The 19,511-nt window shown below is 36.2% G+C and overlaps 1 protein-coding gene across 1 annotated transcript in view; it reads right to left on the bottom strand.

The window, feature by feature from the left end:
• ZDHHC17 (zinc finger DHHC-type palmitoyltransferase 17) overlaps window positions 1-19,511 on the bottom strand; it is a 71,214-nt gene that overhangs the window by 15,630 nt on the left and 36,073 nt on the right. The window contains exons 6-10 of the mRNA XM_059815948.1: window positions 16,568-16,632; window positions 15,028-15,190; window positions 10,280-10,405; window positions 8,874-9,016; window positions 6,691-6,791 (exon numbers count right to left, since the gene is read on the bottom strand). Of these exons, the coding sequence (XP_059671931.1) occupies window positions 6,691-6,791; window positions 8,874-9,016; window positions 10,280-10,405; window positions 15,028-15,190; window positions 16,568-16,632 (598 nt within the window). The remainder of the gene's footprint in view (window positions 1-6,690; window positions 6,792-8,873; window positions 9,017-10,279; window positions 10,406-15,027; window positions 15,191-16,567; window positions 16,633-19,511) is intronic.

The raw sequence follows: 19,511 nt of genomic DNA, 5'->3' as shown, positions 1-19,511 counted from the left end.
TTCTGAGTAACTTAGATGAATATTTCTCTCTACTTCAGTAGTCATTAAAACTTCTACTGTAATTAAAGTTTAATATATTGTGTGTTTGCATTACAAAACCCGCATGTAAGACTTAAAAACAAGCATTACATAGCAATCTGTACTGAGTTGGTATACACCACTTCAAAAACAACAAGAAAAAACATTTTTGCATGCTTTGAAAAAATCAGATTTTGAAGTTAGACTAGATGCTCAAATACATTCTACTAATATATCTACAAGTATATTCTGTTCTGTTTGACCCTGTTCTTGGAAAAAATGTTTATTGAAGGCATTAAGCAGTATTAAGAAAAAAAATTACATAAAACATTGATAAACAAATCTACATGGTACCGATACAAGCAAATATTAAATGAAAAAAACAGAATTTCTATAGAAAAACAGGAAGTATCTCAAATCCTTTTACACTGCTCTTTTGATGTGAAAGAACCCTGAAATATGAATAAATACAAGTAAGGCCTCTTTTTGACTTCTGAAATGCTAAGAAAGTCTCATTATTCATGTTAAGTGTATCCCGAATAACTTTTGTTTTCCTTCTGTTGAGGGGAGGAATTTGAATTTATCATAAAAAAAATACTGGCAAGTTAAGTTAAAATTTTAATCATGTACCTTATATAGTAGAATGTTTGTATTCACTCACTAAAGGCTAATTAATCTTTCCTCTAACAAGCTGTTTCCAGCAAGTTTATAATAGGGAGAAAAAAAACCACCAGCTATACTATAACCTAAACACTCGCAGTTCTATTTGATACATTACAGGTGACAACCTCTACCTTCAATATTTATATGATCTAATTTCTTCCTATCCTTCTTCTAAAATTACCTCTGCCAAGAATAAGCTGGTTCAACTTATTTATATAGCTAGAGAGAGATTACATTTTCTTTAGAATACTAAAAGTATCATGGGGGTTTTGCCACAACAGTGAAAACTGTTTTTTCATTAAAAATACCTTTATCGGACATCTGTTACAAACAATAAAGGTACAATTGAAGAAAATTATATGACCCATTCCTAATTACTATACACCATGTCTAGACTGTTAAAGAAGATGGGGGAAAGACAATTTATTTTCTACCCATTAAAAGGGGTTTTATAACCTTAAAGTTTTGGAATTGTTTTTTTACTGACTAAAATTTAGATAACCTGTGTGATAAAGAAGCTGTCCATGGGTCCAAGCCACACGAGTAGAAATTCAGTATGCAGTATTTTTCTGAACATACCCTTCCCCCATTTTACTCCATAAAATACAGAGAGAGCATATGAGACTCCCCACAGAGTTTAAGTTTTGCCTTTCCTTTTATTACGGTGGTGTCAGATTTGTGCAACACTAACAGCGTAAATGGTGGCAGATAAGGTACTTCTGAGCTGAGGATGGAAGATGTTGGGAGACTACATGAGAAAGTAGAGTTAAGTATAGATGAGCAGTAACTACGTAAATGGAGAAAGACAAAGTCAGTGGTATTTTTCATTAGTATCTTCAAAAACCCACTTCTCAGATGTTCTAAGCAAAACTGGGGAAAAGGGATGAAAACCAACCAGACTTTGAAGGAGAAATGAAAGTTAGAATTGTCTTCTCCAGGATATTTCTGGCATCTGATGTAGATAAACAACTCAAACTGGGGGATTCATCTCACCTACCTTAAATCATTCATAATGCCTTCATACAGAACAGAAAGGAAAAAGCCACATCCAATCTATCTTCAGTATCAAGATATTTAAAGTAAGTCAGAGAAGCAGTGCCCTACAAGTGGCTATTTTTCTCCACTGGCTATGAAAAGAGCTTAAACAACTAACTTAGATATGGATGTCCACACTAGAAGTATCTAAAATTATGGTAAACTCCCTTCTGAAGTTTGCTTCCAAAGAGATTTTAGCAACTTGTATCACAGACTTCTCTCAAAACTCTCCATCGCAAGAAACTGTTGTAGGTTTGCATTAGCTACAGAGTCAGGAATTGGTTCTCCAGAGAGAGTGCCTCAGTTTGTCCTAACATCCTCATCTACAACTACGCAAGGAAAAATACATTACCGTATTATTAAGGGCCGCAAAATGCATGATATAGCAGGCATTCACCTTCTGCACTGTCACCAATGTGCTGTCTTTTACGAGGTTTCCCCAGTTTTCATTGTGACAGACAAAGCAGAAACACCTATGAAACACTTCCTACTTTTAGACGTAATCAATATCCTTTAATTATTAGAACAAGTACAATGGGCTGAAAATCATTCCAGGAAACCACTTGGAACCAAAAAGATGATCTCATTAAAAAGAAAATTAAAACCCAACAAGCACCCCACAACCCATGAGTGAGGTAAACATGTGATGAGCTAATTTTTCATCCTGAACTGTAAGGGCCCAAACACATGCAGCTTCCTGCTATCACAGCTACATGTCATCCAAGAGTCTGAAACCAAACCAAAATGCACATTATATACCAAGATGCTCCGTTCCACTAACTACAAATCCAGTAATGAAGTCCTTTTCTCCTAAAGACAAAAATCTGTAGCCAGTGTAAGCTGTCAGAGATCAATACATGCTAATGAACATGCCAATTCATAACAGCTGTACATCTGGATCCAAGAGTCCAGGTAGATACAGCAGACAGCTACACAAGAAGCCTCATTTGACACTTATTAGACAAAATCCATTTTTAATCAACTGAAGCTCTGCAAAAGCTCTCTACCTCCATCTTCTATTTAACATAAAAAAATCCCTTAGCTTGCAAAAAAAATTAATTCACTACCATCTCCCCCACTCCACAATTTTTATTTTTTTTTTTTTCATTTAGAAAAACATATTTAGACACGGGAACAGAAGTTCTGGATAGCTGGGCCTGGGGTTTGGATTTTTGGGGTCTTTGGTTCCTCCAGAAACATGGCTGCTAGCTTCTTTCTTTCTGCATGCAAGGCTTTTTGCTGTTTTACTGAGGCTAATTTGGGTAATATGAATGGGTTTTTTTGTTTTTAACTGCTTAACTGTACCAATTGGCTTGTTACAGTTTTTAAAACACTATGCTATTGTAACAGCTTTGTAAAAGCATGAAAATCATCATGAATTCTCTTACATCCAGTTTTTAAAATTATCCCTAATTGAAAAAGTGTGCATTGTTTTCTTTCACCTAAAATCCATCAATACATGAAGTATATTTTAAATAAGATAATCAATACAGTATTAGTCAATGATAAATTATTTTAAAAATTATAAATTGTCTTGTATCATCTCATTATCTCAGCATTGCAAGTAGTATGCTATACCAAAAAAACCTAATTAATGAAAACTGCACACTCCAAATAGAAATGGTAGAACCAAAAAAAAAAATACTGTGAATATTTTGGGTTACAGCAAACCCTGACATCTTAGAAAAACAGAGCAGTATAAGAACCTTCTAACATAACAGGTGCTATTTGTTCAGCTGGAACTGAAAAGACTGCGTGAACAACTGAGTATGAACTCAGTACATGTGCCCTGAACTTTTACAGGACGCAAGAGAATGTTCTACCTATAAATGCTAATGAAAGCAAATGAAATGTGAAATTCTAGTCTCATGTTATTAAAAGCGCACTTCTAAATCTTTTTTTTTTCTCCTTTAAAAATAAAACTAAATTAAATTATAGTGACCTAGTGTGTAAGATTTTTCAGGGTATTTCCCCCCTGCTCTGCAAACAGTAGAAGATCAGAATACACTAACAGAGCATGACATAACTATCCTTTGTTATGGACAAAATACAGTTAAAGGGAAGCAGCAAAACAGCAGCAAAACAGCGGCAGGGAAGCATAGGACAATAGACTCATATACCCATAAATACACAGATCATAACTTCCTCATTCGCAGCAAGAATAGGATTTCTGTTTTAACAAATATACCAGACTCAGAAGCTGCTGAAAAAAATCCAATAAATGGAACATTTATAAAAATTCAGTATACTAGATACATCTAAACTGTTTTCATTTACTTTCAAGTCTGGTCTTTCAGAAGCCACACCATTAAGCCATAGAATTTATAGACTTATTTTTCATATGACCACCCTGAAAGACAAGAGAACGCACTGCTAATCTCTGGGTGGGTTTGTTCTTTATGATACATTGTTTCAGCTGTCCTTTTCGGTCTCATTAGGATTAAACCCAGAAGACCAAATGATCTTCCAGACACCTTCAACATTAACTACAAGAAAAGAATTTCTTACCAAACACCTGAATATTAAAGTAACACTTGCAGCAATTAAGACCTTTATATTCTTTATAATATAAAGTCCCAGTAAGGCAATTTGTGATAGTTGTTTAAGGTTGGAAACTTTTTTCAGGAGCAAAAGATTTTGTGTCAGAATTTGTGAAAACTACCAGGACAGGTTTTATCACTTGAACATTACAAAGTATTATGTAGTACTCTGGTCTGCTGTAAGTAATCATATAAAGCTGTAAAAATACAAGTAACCTTTCTCCAACCACAATGCTGTGCCTCATGCTATAAAAATAGAGCAGGCATGCAATTTCTTTTTTCCAGTAAAGCTACAGGGCAATTTTCCAGAAGAAGAAGAATGATTTGGAATCTTATTACAAAGGCTTCTAATTAAAAATCACCAATTAAAGGAAGATGGCCTCAAGCACTAAGTCTCTAAAACTGCTTGTCAGAGAACTGTGTCAGTTCTAATGAAAGCAATTAGTAACTAAGTTTTTAGACTACTACTTATGCGTACAAAAAGACTTGCAAAGGTTTTGAGGCACCTACCTTAAATTACAGAAGCAGTACAGTATTTTATTGACATTCTGAATTCAGACTTTATTAGGGTAATTAATTGCCTATGGTTACTACTTCTAGCGGACAATGAGTATTATTCTGTGATCAAAAAAACCCCAAACATCAAGTTACATTAATGAGAACAGCTAACAGAAATAAAAATCTAAGCAAGTTGGTACAAATATGAAGAAAATACAAGCTTCAGAATAAAAATCTCACAATTTGCCAGCCTTAAGGGACAGCTTTCTACATCAAGATAGAGGCCATCATCAAGTTGTGTTGGCTGTGCAGCCATTCTAATATGGTCAAGGACTTGGATTTAAAGTTGCACACATTCTTAGATTTGGTTCAAGCTGATGTTATGTTAGCACAAGAAAGCATTTCACAGTAGCTCAACATTTGCAACTCAAAACGTGTAGTAGCATTAGCAAATGTGAGTTTCTAAGGAAAACCCACAAGGTATGGAGAGCTAAGATTCAGAAGTGAGATGGTGTAGTTATTATAACGGCCTCAGAAACTTGTATTTCACTATTTGCCAAAAGTCAGGTTTACTTAACAAAAAGAACAGGAAAGCAACTTCAGTCTATGACATATTTAGACAGTTCTACTCCATTCCATAAAAACTGGAAAAGTATACCTCCATTTTAACTATTGCTTTTTAAAATGTTTTTCATATTCATTTTGTACTCGCTTTCCTCATTCTGCAGTTACTAGTAAATTTAATTGAGTAAAACATAGAAAATCAGGCCAGACAGAGAGACTGGTAGTAGGACCAGCATTTCTAAATAACTATTTCAAGACATACACATGCTAATATTGATAAATTTTTTTTTTTCCCTTAACAGCTACTAGATTTTCATCTTTACATTTTTTAAACATGAAATAGCAGTCATCTCCAGTCACACAGGACTGCTATTATTCACAGCAGTACCTTTGCAAACACTGTCAGCATGGAAGCAGGGTCTCCTCTTTGTTCTCAACTAAAAAATGTGAGGCTCATTTAGCTAAGGTTGGAGAACATATTAACAAGATGATAAAAGGGTTGCACTGCTTCTATCCTATTTCATGGTAATTCCTTTGACAATGAAAAGAAAAACAGTTTCTAGAAAAGTCAAGGCAACATCCATCATAAATACTAAGTACACTTCAACTATTTACAACTATAAGAACTGTCTTAAACATTTAATAAAACATCAAATCTCTATTTTGTTTTCTTGGTTATTGTAATTACAATACCCAAAAAAGTTTTTTAAAAATTTGAATCTATTTCCTTAAGGTGGATAACTGACATTCTTCAGTGAACTCTGAATCCATTTCTACCCCTGTGAGTATAAAAGTTCATATCTAGGCAAACAGTCAAAAACATAAAAAGATGGGCATATGCTGAATCTCTATAATCTAGTGTTGTTAATACATATATCATCAAAGACTGAAAATACAGTTGACAAATATATCTAAAGTTTGTACGAAATGGAATTTGCAAAATCTTTAGGAAGAACTAACTATAAAGCTAATTCCAGTGGAATTTATATATACCATGAAATTACCTACTGCTTTTCAGAAAAGCAGTGTCTAAAAATGCAGCCAATTACACCTTGTCAACTCACAGCCAGAGCATATTTTATAGAGTTGCTTACATTTCCCCCACTTAAACTGGTAAAGCACAGGAAATCTTGCAGACTACTGTAAGCCAATTTTGAGGAAAATCTTTCACTTACTGAAGCAAAGCAATAGCATGCATGTTTTTCAAGTGATAAAGTAACTACCATCAATATAGAAAGCAATGTTTAATGGAGATAGCCATTTTTAAATTTTTAATTACTTTACTTACTCTAATATGTAGCCTACATCTAGGTATTACTTTATACTACTAACATGAAAAATTTTGCTTATTAGCGCACACAAAAAAGGATATCATTCCAAAACCAGAAGAACCACGTCACGTACATCCAGAATTTAGTTGCCAAGTATATTCCAAGAGGCAGTGCACTGTGCATGGAGTGATCAAAGAATGACCTGTAAAGTAGTAGCAATGTCACATGGTAAGTTTCAACTTATAAAATGTAAATCCTGAACCTACTGTTTCTGAAAAACACTTCCCATTAAAATATGTACTATATGGGATATTGCAGAATACACCATGAAAACATTTTCCTCACTTTCACCTTCAAAGTTCATGAAAAATTCACGTTTTCAACCTGTCCAGATGAAGGATCATGACTGAAAGTTATTTAATTAAAATTTATATATTTACTTTTGAAGTGAATGTCAATAACTGGACAAGAAAGGTAGAATGAGTAAATATTCATGCTAAAACTACTCTGTGAAAGCAGTTAGAAACCTGTGAGATTCCTAGCCTACAGGGATACTGGTTGCAAACTACATTTACTTATGAGATTTCAGTGCTAAAGATGAGACAAACTATGTGAGAGACTAGGTTACTCTATATTCAAGAAAAAATTGCTAAACATACCAAAAGTCACACTCTAAACTACTAAACTCCTTGAAATAAAAATTCTTCCATCATCTGCCTGAACACCCTTACATTGATGCATTTTGCTTTTTGTCCTGGTGGTGCCCTCAGGGCTGCCACAGACAAATGTGTGCACCGAGTAGTTTCCATTTCACTCCTTTACTCCCTTGCAGCAACTGCCTCTTCTCTAAAGGAAGTTTCTTAGGTCTTTTGAGAAAATCCTATAAGGAAGATGAGCTGAGATGGTGAGTAGTAAGTGAATATACATTTGGACACACAGTAGTTACTCAGCAGTAATCTTTCTTTCAGCAATTTCTGTGCATTTTTTTGTGTGTGAAAGGAATAGGGAGGAAAACACAGCTAAGCAGATTAGCTAAAGTTCAATGGGGAAAGGAAATACTACCAAAATAATAGCAAAAGTTTCATTCAAACTTGGGCTTTGTGAAAAACACTTCAAAAAGTATTTATATTAAACATTAAACAAAGGAAAAGAGCAAGTAAGAATGTTAATACTGAAAACAAGTCAGGTAGGTCACAAATATAAAACTCAAAACATAGATCTTGAGAAACTTGAAGAAATCTTTTCCTTGCCTCCTGCAGCAGCTGTAGTTGAGGATTTGCATTGCCAAATAAATTGTGGGAGAAGGTCAAAAAATTGCACAGCCTCAGAGACAACAAAAAGACTGAAAAGATCATCTCCAAGATCCTGCAGAGGCAGCTTGATGACCCCCCACCTCCCTCACAGTGTACTATGTTCACTAAAATTCTACAAACTTGGTTTAAGGAACAGATATATTTTCCTTTCCTCTTTAAACAGAAAGGAAGGAGAAGCAAGTGGTTCTAATAAACATGACATTCAATGCCAGAAAAGCAGAAAGCTCGAGAATAACAAGTACTTCTATACATGCCACACATGACAACAAAAGGCAACGGATAGATGAAGTAGTCTACAGATCTTGAAAATGTGTTGGAGTATGCCTGCATATGTGTGTGTGTGCACGTGTATACGTAGGTGCATCTACAGATAGTTAAAGTAATGACAAACACAACTAAAATTCTTTATGATCAGGTAACAAATTAAAAACATGAGAAAGCAGCCTTCTTCTTTAGTCACCCCTTTCCACAACAACAGAAGCTACAAAATCTGACACTGACTTAACTTCTCTCTATAAAAGTCTTTAAATGCCTTTGGGTGTTTAAATTATAAAAAACCCAGGTTTTAATAGCACACTTGCACATATCTTTTTTCTATTCCTTTCTAGTAACTTTCCCCTTGACGGCTTTCTGCAAAATTCATGCTGATAACTCTTTGTATAGACAGACATTCAGCACCCTCCTCTGGATAATGACTGAATTTCTGTTCTGCTGTTAGCTTCTATTAGCTCAGTTGTATTCACCCAAGGTAATTCTATGGCTATTTGCAAGACAACAGAGCATTACAAGAGCTCAAGTCACACAAGATCTTTCCCAGAAATAGTAATAAAAAAATTCCAACAAAGAATTAATGTTGCATGTGGAAAAAACACACAAAAAATTGATATTTAAGATTATTTATCCAATACAGACGCCAGCAAAACACTTCTTGTGTGTACACTAAACAGACAGTGTCCTGGTAAAACACTTACTTTGAAAGAAACTGCACCATAGCCCAAACGCCACCATACATCAGCCCCTTAATGAGCCAAGAATCAATGTCTAGGTCTGCTATAAAGCCAACCAGCCAAATAACTAGGAAAGGAGTTCCCAGCATCACCTTCTGACGGAATTCCTATATAGAAACAAATATCAGTAAGTAACTCTATTTTCAGGAACAGATTGTATAATAATATTCTATAATAAATAGGACAGTTACAAAAACTTAAATTTTCAGGAAGCTTGACATAGGGGGAGAAATTAATAAATTTTTCTCATTTCCTATATTTACATATCTCCAATGAACATGCAAGAAGAATAATCTTCCTAAAAATTTGTAACAAATCAGTAATTTTATTTTATTTATTTTAGAACTGTCTTGTAGAGACTTTGCCGTTAATCCATAATAAAGGCAACAGTAGTTCTTTTTTAAGAATCTGTCAAATTGTATAAACTACTACACAGCACATGGTAATCTCAGTGAACTTTAAAGACTGCAGTTACATAAGTAATAGATAAAGTCATACTGAAGCATCTATGAAGATAGGACCTTTTTTGTCTTATACTATGTGAGCACAATTCCTGACGAAGGCACTGAACTCTTTCCAGATATTCAAAGCACAGTCACAATGCACACGTACGCACAATACAATGCACAAATCACTTAAAGTCAATAATGACTGCATTATTATATTACCACAGGGTTAAAAAGCACAGGCTGTAGCCAGTGCTTTAATCATCAAGATGCAATGTATCTTTAAATCAAGAAGGTGTAACTAATCAGTAATAGCAGTACTTAATATCCAGCACAACACTCTGCCTGGTAAGAAAATATTAATTCTAGACAAGTTATCAAACTATAGGCAGTTTGCTAAAGCAATATGTTACCCTTCATACCCTCATTTCTTGCCTCCTCCTATCTGCAGTATTAAATAATAACCTGAGAAGAAAAAGGCCTCCACATTAGAGATTCATATATTACATTATACTGCCAAGATTGACTGCTTCTTTCATTCAACACCAAACACTACATAATTAGAGAGGAGATCAGAGTTCAGGGTATCTAAAAAGCTTCTTTCCTTACATACTTGAGAGTCAGCTTTGTGAAAGTCTTGGTTATCCCCAACAATACCAGACCACTCGGTACTTTCCTAACATGTAGTTACCACAAAAACTAAAGGTAACTGTGTGGAGGCTTGGGGTTTTCTTTCCTCGTGCCTTGAATAAAGCTTTTTTTTTTTTCTTTTGCAATTACTTTTGTCATAACAAAAAGATGTTTCCTAAAACTGAAATGTGGGGAAACCACAGTACTGAACTGCTTACTTTAAACAAATACACACACCCCCAAACCAACAGCAGCAGTAATACTGATTTACATAAGTGTTATGCTACTTCTTACCTTATCCGCTTTTAGTTTTCTCAGAAAGGATGGACTGTCATATCCCTTTGCCTGTCTTGCTTCCTGTAGGTGATTGATCATCCAAACGTTTTTCCTCTGTTTTGCTAGATCAAGTGGTGATTCTCCCTGCCAGGAGTATAAAAGTGGGAAACATCCAATTTAAAAATAAAATGCATTCAGAGCACTTTTGAAACAGAAGATTGGCAGGTAAAAATAATACATTTTAAATCAGTTTAAGCTACATTCTGGCATACTTTTTGCTCTGCAGCTTACTTGACACCAAAACATCATTCATTCCTTTTGGTCTTTTTCACTCTCTCGTAACTACACATGCGTGGACACGTAGAATACTAAATGTGTGATCCTGACAATATGTATGTCCTGACATAGCAATAATTGTTGCCTTTGGCATAACACATCTATGTTCCACTGTTCTTCACACAGTCTACTAGTCTGTAAATGAAAGACTGTGCTTCCCCCTCAGCTATTGACAGGCAGCAGAAATCAAGAAAAGAGTAAGAACTCGTGACCCACTGGATCATGGAAACTTTCCCAGTCTGAAGCCTGACTTCACAGTTAATTCTCTGCCTTTTTGGCAGAGTGAAGTTACTAATATCAATGTTTCTAAAAGGAATTTTTTCCACAAGCTTAATGTTCTTCTATTCATCTCAGTTACTGAAGTCCTAGGAAGAAAATGGGAAAGAATAAACTGATTGCTCATGTCCAACTTATTCCAAAACTCTGAGCTTTTATGCTTAGCTTGTGCTTCACATACTTTGGGTGCTAAGCCAGCAATGGTCCATGCTTTTTCTTTCCCTACTTTCAGAGAGGACTGACAGACAAAGCGAAAGAGAGACACAGATACACAGGGGCCAAAGGTGCCTACCAGACTGATTTGACTTTATTGCTTTTTAAGCACTTAGGAAGAGAGCTAAATGAAAGTTATTGACTGGGTCTAACATTATAGAGGAGGCAAGAGACAACCAATTGCAGGTACCTCCAGCTTCAGTTTTGCATTTGACTCCTCCTCTCTTCTACTGGAGTTAACTCCCCTCCTAAACAAACCATTCATGGAGGCTTGAAAAATGGCTGAATCCTCCATCGCTCGGCCCCCTCCTAAAAAAAAAGTGAGACAGGTACCAGAAACTGAAATTACCCAGAAAGGGCAATAATTACTGTAGACAGAAGAGATTTCAAAGATTAAAAAGTACAGTTAGCTACCTATATCCCATAGAAAGACAATGGGAATTGAGTACTTAACTGCCATTTTTGCCTTTGAAATCTTGCTCCAAATATCTAAAAGGAGGGTAAATAGCACAGACTACAGATTATGAGGTGAAGCTTTTTGCTACTTAACAGTATCTTGCACTCCTTCTGTGTGAGAAGTTTAACTAGCAAAATGAGTTAAAAAAGAATAACGTTTTAGCTTAATTTGGCTTCAAAGTTATTTAGCCAGATGTTTAAGAAACAGATTAAGTTATCTCCATCCTTAATAGAAATGCCTGAAATCAAACTATGGTGCCTGCTTCATCGCAAATTTTATAGCATCTTGAGTTGCTAATATCTGGAATACTCCAGAGATGCTGTTGTTTTAAAATCACCTTATATATCCAGACTGTAAAGATTACCTGTGGACAAGCAATCCCCTCTGGGAGTTGATCTCCCAAGTAAATCCTGAAGTTGTCTTGGGGTCCAGCTGAGCATGCCTTCCACTAGAGGGCCATGAGACACCTAGGAACTGCCTAGATAAAAAGATTGAGGGAGCTTTAAAGAAGTCTTTGACTATGCTTCTCATCATCTGGCCATTTTAATATTTTCCTTGTATTCACAGGGGTGGTGGATGGCTGACTTGCTTAGAAAGTAAAAAAAAAAAAAAAAAAAAAAAATCAGGCAACTTAGTCTAGTAACCCACTTAGTTTGCCAGCAAGCAATAAAGCTTCAATAGTATATATTTCAAGTGTTTAGATAGAAAGAATAATTTGAAGTGTCATTACCATACGGAACTTTACATGTAGACTTCCACAGACAAACCTACAGATACACTGCGTAATCAAGAAACTACATCTAAAGTCCATTCAATGATTCATTAACAGATAAAAAAAAAAATCTTCCTTAAACCATAAAAGCTTTTTTAGGTCTCTATCAATCTCTAGTAAAAAAGGAGCTTCTGCTTATATTTAAATAACATTTACAGGTTTCCCCCCAACCCCCCATGATAAGATGACTCCCTGTGAAATCCTGTCCTCATCTGCCCAATCTGTCTACCAGTGTGGCAAGATAATTTCCTTAACAAAAAAATCAACCAAACAAGAAAACCACTCTATTTCGACTAGTGAGAAGCAGCTTCCAACTCCCAACTGTAATACAGTTCTCAAAAAAGAAAAAGAAAGTATCTTACTACCAAAAGTATTATCCTCTTGTACAGTGTAATATAAAGAGGATAAATAACACAAACAGGACAAACCCACTGCTTGTATCAAGCTTTATTCTAGAATAAAAGTACTACTGTTCATATGCTTCTCAAACTGTCATGCAAAGTAAAAAGACCACCTTACTGAGATGACTGGTTCCAATTTGTTCCAAACCTAGGCAGCCAGAAGCATGCGCCTTTCTAACACACACTGCCTAGAGCTGGTAACAAGAAGATCAAAGCTCACACCTAGTATTTCAGGCACTTCATAATGTGAAAAAGATGAACGGCTTTCAGCCAGTGTATTTCTTTAACCTTAGCTGTCTTACCGCCATTCTTGCTCAATTCCATGGGCTACCTGAGAAAAGGACTCCGCTAGATAGTGCTGCAGAAATCTGGAATTAACTGCATCAGAAAGGAGCTTTTCACGATTCCTTTTATTTCTGGGGAAAGATGAGCCAGACACTTAACCAGTTTTTAGCTCAAAGAAAACTTTTTTGCTGAACAGTCAAAGGAGAAGCACAAAACTGAGTTTCTATATACCTATAAAAACCAACCAAATTCTTATGTTTCCTATATGTCTACTATCACCCAAATCAGCATCTGTTAAAACGCTACTCACAGGATGGCAAAACTGACACTGCTAGAAAGATTTTGATCCTCTGGAGATCCTAGAAACCTGGGAAGGCATGCAAGAAACCTAGACTCCACTGCAGAAGGCAGGCAGTGGTTAACAAAACCAGGTGCATGTCTTCTGGCACGACTGGAAAGATATCATGATCCAGCAGGTTCAAAAACTTATTTTTCTACTGACTGCTGCTGTCTGTCAATAAAGAAGGAGAGACCATGAACTGCTTCAGGCTAGCAGATACTTTTTCATTTGGCCAAACATATGAATTTTTATTATGGATTTCATAAGAGTCCAGAAATGTAGGTAAGGTGATAACTTTAAAACTCTAATCACACTAATCAGTCTGCAAAGGGAAGCAAGGTATGACACACTGATTTTTTTTTTCCACAAAAATACCTTAATTTTTACCATTAGGTGGCATAGAAAAAAAAGCTTTTCAACAGTTTACAAGAAATGAGACTAGAAGCATAATTCATCCACACAACTGACCTTACAGATGAGGAATAATTATTATATATTCACATCACTACATGAAAGAGGCTAGTTGACTTGTTTTAAACACGTGAAAAGCCATGTGATTTTTCTAATGTGTTTTCATTCATGATCATCAGTGTTTCTGATATTCTAAAGTGGATATAGGATCTAGAAAGCGACTAGCAAAATTTGACTGCAACCTTAAAAAGACTGTTCCATGCTGTTCAAGAAAACAGATGTGTATAGATATATTTTTTTTAGCATATTTCTATCACTTGTGGCAAAGCAAAACAGGCCCTGGCCATCTTAATCAGTAGGAAAAATGGTGAAACGTCAAATAAATTTAATTAAGCATTTAATATTTCAAAAATGTAGATTTACAGCTGTATTTTCCAGTGTAACCACTCCACTTGTAACACTCATTAAGTGGAAAATACAAATATTTGAAAAGAAGTTCAGTAGACAATTCTTTTTCTAAAAGTGAATTTTTCTCTGGCACCACAGAAGAAACAGCTTGGGTGATGAAGTGCATCTAACTTGATACACAGAATAGTCTGGAGGCAATGGACAAAACCACGTTCAACAGGCACACCTTCTACCACTGGTGAAGCTCTCACAGACTCCAAGTCTACAGCTCTAAATTCCAACAGCTGCTTGGCTGGTCTACCGTATGCTCTGTTAATGTTGAATCTAGCTTCACCATTAAAAGGTTCTGGTAGATTAATCAGGCAACTTAAAGTTCAGATGCAAAAAAGAGCCTATTTTCTTATTTTATTCTTAATGGTATTTTTAGGTCTCAAACTTCCTTACTGCCACTGGGAGATACACTAGAGCATTTGTCATCTCTCTGGAAGAGGATAAAGATGTCTCACATCTCGTATCTCATTGCAACAGTCGCCCCAGAACTTCACTAGAAGATACCCAGTCAGATTTCCAGTTTTGCATCCAAATGCATGAGTCTTCATGCATCCAGTCTAACTGTACACCCCACTCCCACATATTTGCACATAACCATTGGTAAATTATTTACTTGAGTACTTTTGAAGGTGCAGATTTAGTGGTTATGAATCACTTAAGAAAAACTGATTCCCAAATTAAACATTGGTGGCATGGCTTTTGCTCCATCTTCATGATCCCACCATACCCACAATAATAATCTATTCTTGAGATGTATCATAGGCACTGTTATTTCTGCCTCAAACCACTTACAATAGAAACAGGCCAAATGTTTACCTTTATATTTTGAGCATCAACATTAGCTCCAGCTTCTAACAGAAGACTAATAACTGTAGTATTTCCTGCTAGCACAGCCCAGTGCAATGCTGTGTTTTTGTGATATTTGTCTCCAAGATTAACAGAAACATTAAATGTAAGTAGTAATCGGGTTGGATCCACACTAGAAAAGAAAATTCTTGTTAGATCTACAGAAGATGAATTCAAACACATACCAACTTATTGTTAATGACTTCAATTTCTATGAAGAACATTAATCAGGTAAACTATGTAATAGCAAAGTAACATTTTTTGCTGATGATTATGAATGGCTCAAATTCCCTTGCCACCAAAAAGCAACCACAATTCTGTTGACTTTTAAAGGAGCTCAGGAAGACAGCTTGTTCTGGGATGTCATGAAACACATTTGTTATAAAATTCTGTTTTCACATTTACTAAAACCTAACAGTATCAACAGATTTGTAAAAGCACGCACTTGATCATATACTTGGCAGATAACAACCGAAGTTCAAAACATGTTATATTTCTACTTCACATTCCAAAAGATGAAAATAAAATAGGAAGATAATGTTGGTAATGGTAGGTATTCGTAAAAGCTAACTTATGTTCCTCTCAGCAATCGATGGAGATAGGCCCTTCCGAGCAGGAATCTAATTCAGACAAATTTGCTCTTTGGAGAAGTGTTATTTTACACCAACTTTTACACCAACTTTTTCCAATTATCTCCACAAGAAGATTTACTTTGTAAACTAAAAGTTCATGTTAGTGAGTAATTCTGCATAATATCCTCTCCCTTGAATAGGTCATTGTACTGGTTTTGGCTGGTATCAAGTTAATCTTCTTCATAGTAGCTCCTGTGGTGCTGTGTTTTGGATTTGTGACCAAAACAGTGTTGATAACACCCCCATGTTCTAACTACTGCTGAGCAATGCTTACACAGCATCAAGGCCTTTTCTGTTTCTCATGCTGCCCCACCAGCGAGCAGGCTGCAGGTGGGCAAGAAGCTGGGAGGGGGTACAGCTAGGACTAGTGACCCCAACCAAACAAAAGGAAATTCCAGACCATATAATGTCGTGCTCAGCAATAAAAGCTGGGGGAAAGAAGGAGGAATGGGGGGCGTTCGGAGTTATGCCATCTGTCTTCCCAAGTGGCCATTAGGTGTAAAGGACCCCTGCTTTCCTGGAGATGGCTGAACACCTGCCTGCCCATGGGAAGAAGTGAATGAATTCCTTGTTTTGCTTTGCTTGGGCATGCAGCTTTTCCTTTAACTATTAAACTGTCTTTATCTCAACCCCTGAGTTTTCTCACTTTTACTCTTCTGATTCTCCTCCCCATCCTGCTGGGTGGGGGTGAGCAAGTGGCTGCGTGCCTCCTGGGGCTAACTCACAACAATTATAAATGAAGAAAGATAAAGTGGCAATTGTGGAAAGAACATTGACTTGTTAAACCAAAAAGAACTTCCCAAAAAATCAAAACCAGTCAGTACTATATGCCACTTAGCTAACATCAAAACAAAGTCAAAATTGCAGTGAGATATTACCTATGTGTTCTGTAAGCTGCCCACATTAAAGGTGTCATTCCATTTTGATCCATCATATCTACATCCTAAAAAAGGAAAAAAAAAAGTTGGTGACATAAGTAAGCATGCTCAAGAGCCAGGAGATACAAGGTTTGCAACGAGAAGCAGTATTTTAAGACTAACCAACTGATTGGAGAAAAACTGGCAAGCTTTTAGTACATAATAAAATAATATTTAAAAAATGAAAACAGACATTAACACCACCATTGCAAAAATATAACCACTCCAATCTATTTTGGAAACTAAGGAACAGTCATGCTGTATAAGACTAGTCTTTTCTATCTTACTATTAATCTTCAACATAAAAGATATATAGAGGTGGTGTACTATTGCACTCAAAAGCACAAGAAAACTAAAATAATGCACCAATATTTAATAAAATACTTGATAAATTAACATAAATACCATGTCCTGAATCCTACATCCTACTGAATGCTAGCTGAATCTATTTTTCCACTTGCAAAGCAATTTTCCTTAGTTCACTCCATTCCAAAGTTATTTACATATCTGGATATCAAGTTAATGGATGCCAGGAAATGTAAGTTTAAACAAAAGCCAGTAATAAAAACAACCTACCGAGAAATAAAATTCATCTATAATCAAGTGGTGACTAAACTGATGGCTAAAAATAAAAAAAACCCACCATTATTACATTTAACAGAACATAGCCACAGCATGACAGAAGAGCACCATCCAGACAATTCTCTTAGATCTATCAGAAACGATCTAATACTTACAGTATTTTTTCCTGTTATAGATCCCTGGCCTCATTAACATGGAAGCTGGTAATGCCTAAATACATTGAGGCAGGTTAAACTCTCAAGCATATTTGGGCAAGTTTCACGGACCACCACTAGCAAAATTACTCTAAGCTAAGTTAATGCAAGACCTGAACAGTTTTCCTTAGAGGCAATAGAGCTATGTCAGTATTTCCTATGCTACTCCCCTCAGTCCTTACTAGGAAAATGAGGTTGAAAGTGTTTCAGTAAAGTCTTTTGCTACAGGAACTACTGACAGAAAACCAGAAAGTGGATGATACAGCTTTCTGTCACCCCCAGAACATTCTTCTCTGCTCCAGTAGTCTGCCAAACGCCCAGCACCCTGGGATCCCTGCTCACGGCTCTGCTAGCCTGACCTAGGCAGAAGTTTTCCAGAAAATCCAATTTAGTTCTTCCATATAATTGTTTTTGAAACATCCCTAGCCTGCAGGTAACTTTATACTTCTGAGTTTTTACTCTGTTGCTTTATTAAAAAACAAAAAAACAAAAAACCAGAAATTTAAAAAACAGTTGATGGAGAGGAAAGAGAACCATTATTTTACTGTATTGTTTGTTCAGAAAAGAGTTACAAGCATTGAGACCAGGATCAAGTCTGTTTGCCCCCCAGTACTTGTACAGACTAGATCCTTTTAAGCCTACTAGGACCATGCAACCGTTGGCACTCTCTTTAACCTCCTGTGGTTGAGATCATGAAGGAAATTAGAATCATAGCCTAATCTCAAGGTCATTCATCCTTGAGAAGCATGACTTTGATTCACAGGTCACACAGTGTGAACAAAATATTTTGAAGATTGTAGAAATTACTCTAACATGAACAATCACTCTTTCATCTTTAGATTTCATATAGAAAAGCAATTCCTCGTGACCAACAGCAGGGACCTGATTGCCTGGACATAAGTAAAATGATTCCTCAGTGATTCCACCTGACAAATCAAAACTACATTTTGAACACTAGGTGACACTCAGCTAAAAGAAAAAGAAAAAAACTCCATGAACCCCAGACTATATCTTGCATATAAATTACCTAGGAAGGCTACAGCTAGTACTTGTATTAAGCTACAACGTGGGCTGAGGCAGATCCCTTTTCAAAGGAACTTTAACAAGAAGCAAAGCAACTAAGATTGACTTGCATACTGTTGTATAGACGTAACAAAGAAGACATGGCTGTAGATAGCAGAAGCATGCTCTAGCAAACCTCTCGTCAAGAATTCTTTGTTATTGTGCCAGATCATTACCACAACCACACAAGTGGGACATTTCAGAAAGGAAGCTCTGTTGCTGCTTTTTACCAAAGGGCTGACGCAAAAAAGTAAATCTTCAGCAGCAGGTACGTATTAGGAGACTGTTCTTCTGTTCCAGTGTGTACCAACAGGCATTTTAGTATTAATTTCTTGTTTAGCTCTCGGCGACAGGTTAATCTGATAATGCCCATGGAGAGGTGTACCTATGCTGTTGGGACAACAGTACCAGCACTGCAAGAGCCAAAGATTTCAACAGTAAGTGATGCAAGGATCAAAAATTGCACATACTGCTGCCCACTGTATGTGTTTCAAGCATGAACTCCGTGGACCACGACTGGCAAATTTTTCACTTGTTTCTGAAATAGAACAACTCTGGTTCTGAAAGAGAACTTCACATATGCAAAGGTAACCAGACTTAATACTAGGACACTAATACAAGATTCCACAAAAAGCTTTTGGAGAGGCAAAAAAATAGGGGAGAAAGAGCTTTGTGCATGGAAAGGAGCTGTTAACAACTATTCTGCTGCTTAACACTACTTTCTGAAAGCAATACAGCTGATGAGGTAGGATTCTGAATAGCAGCTGGAGATCAGAGCAGCATTTAGGCTTACCAGGACATTTAACAAGCAATGGTCAAACCAGTACTGTGATACAATACGGCCTTTTAAAAACCACAAAAAGCATCAAGAGATTCCACTTAGAAGTGTGTTAAGTTGCACAGAAAGGGACCAGGAATTTGATCCTCTTTAGAACCATTACTGGTTATTTCACAAAACACAGACCTTCATAGAAAGACCCATTATGCCCTTGTTCAGAATTCTGTTCTCCACAAGGAAAAGATCTCTTTCACATGGACTGTTGCCCAGGGAAAGGGAAACAGGCTTC

Source organism: Gavia stellata, chromosome 4 (assembly GCF_030936135.1).
Source record: "Gavia stellata isolate bGavSte3 chromosome 4, bGavSte3.hap2, whole genome shotgun sequence".
Classification (NCBI taxonomy): domain Eukaryota; kingdom Metazoa; phylum Chordata; class Aves; order Gaviiformes; family Gaviidae; genus Gavia; species Gavia stellata.
The sequence above is the reverse complement of the archived record's forward strand: the minus strand, read 5'-3'. Positions and strand labels throughout refer to the sequence as shown.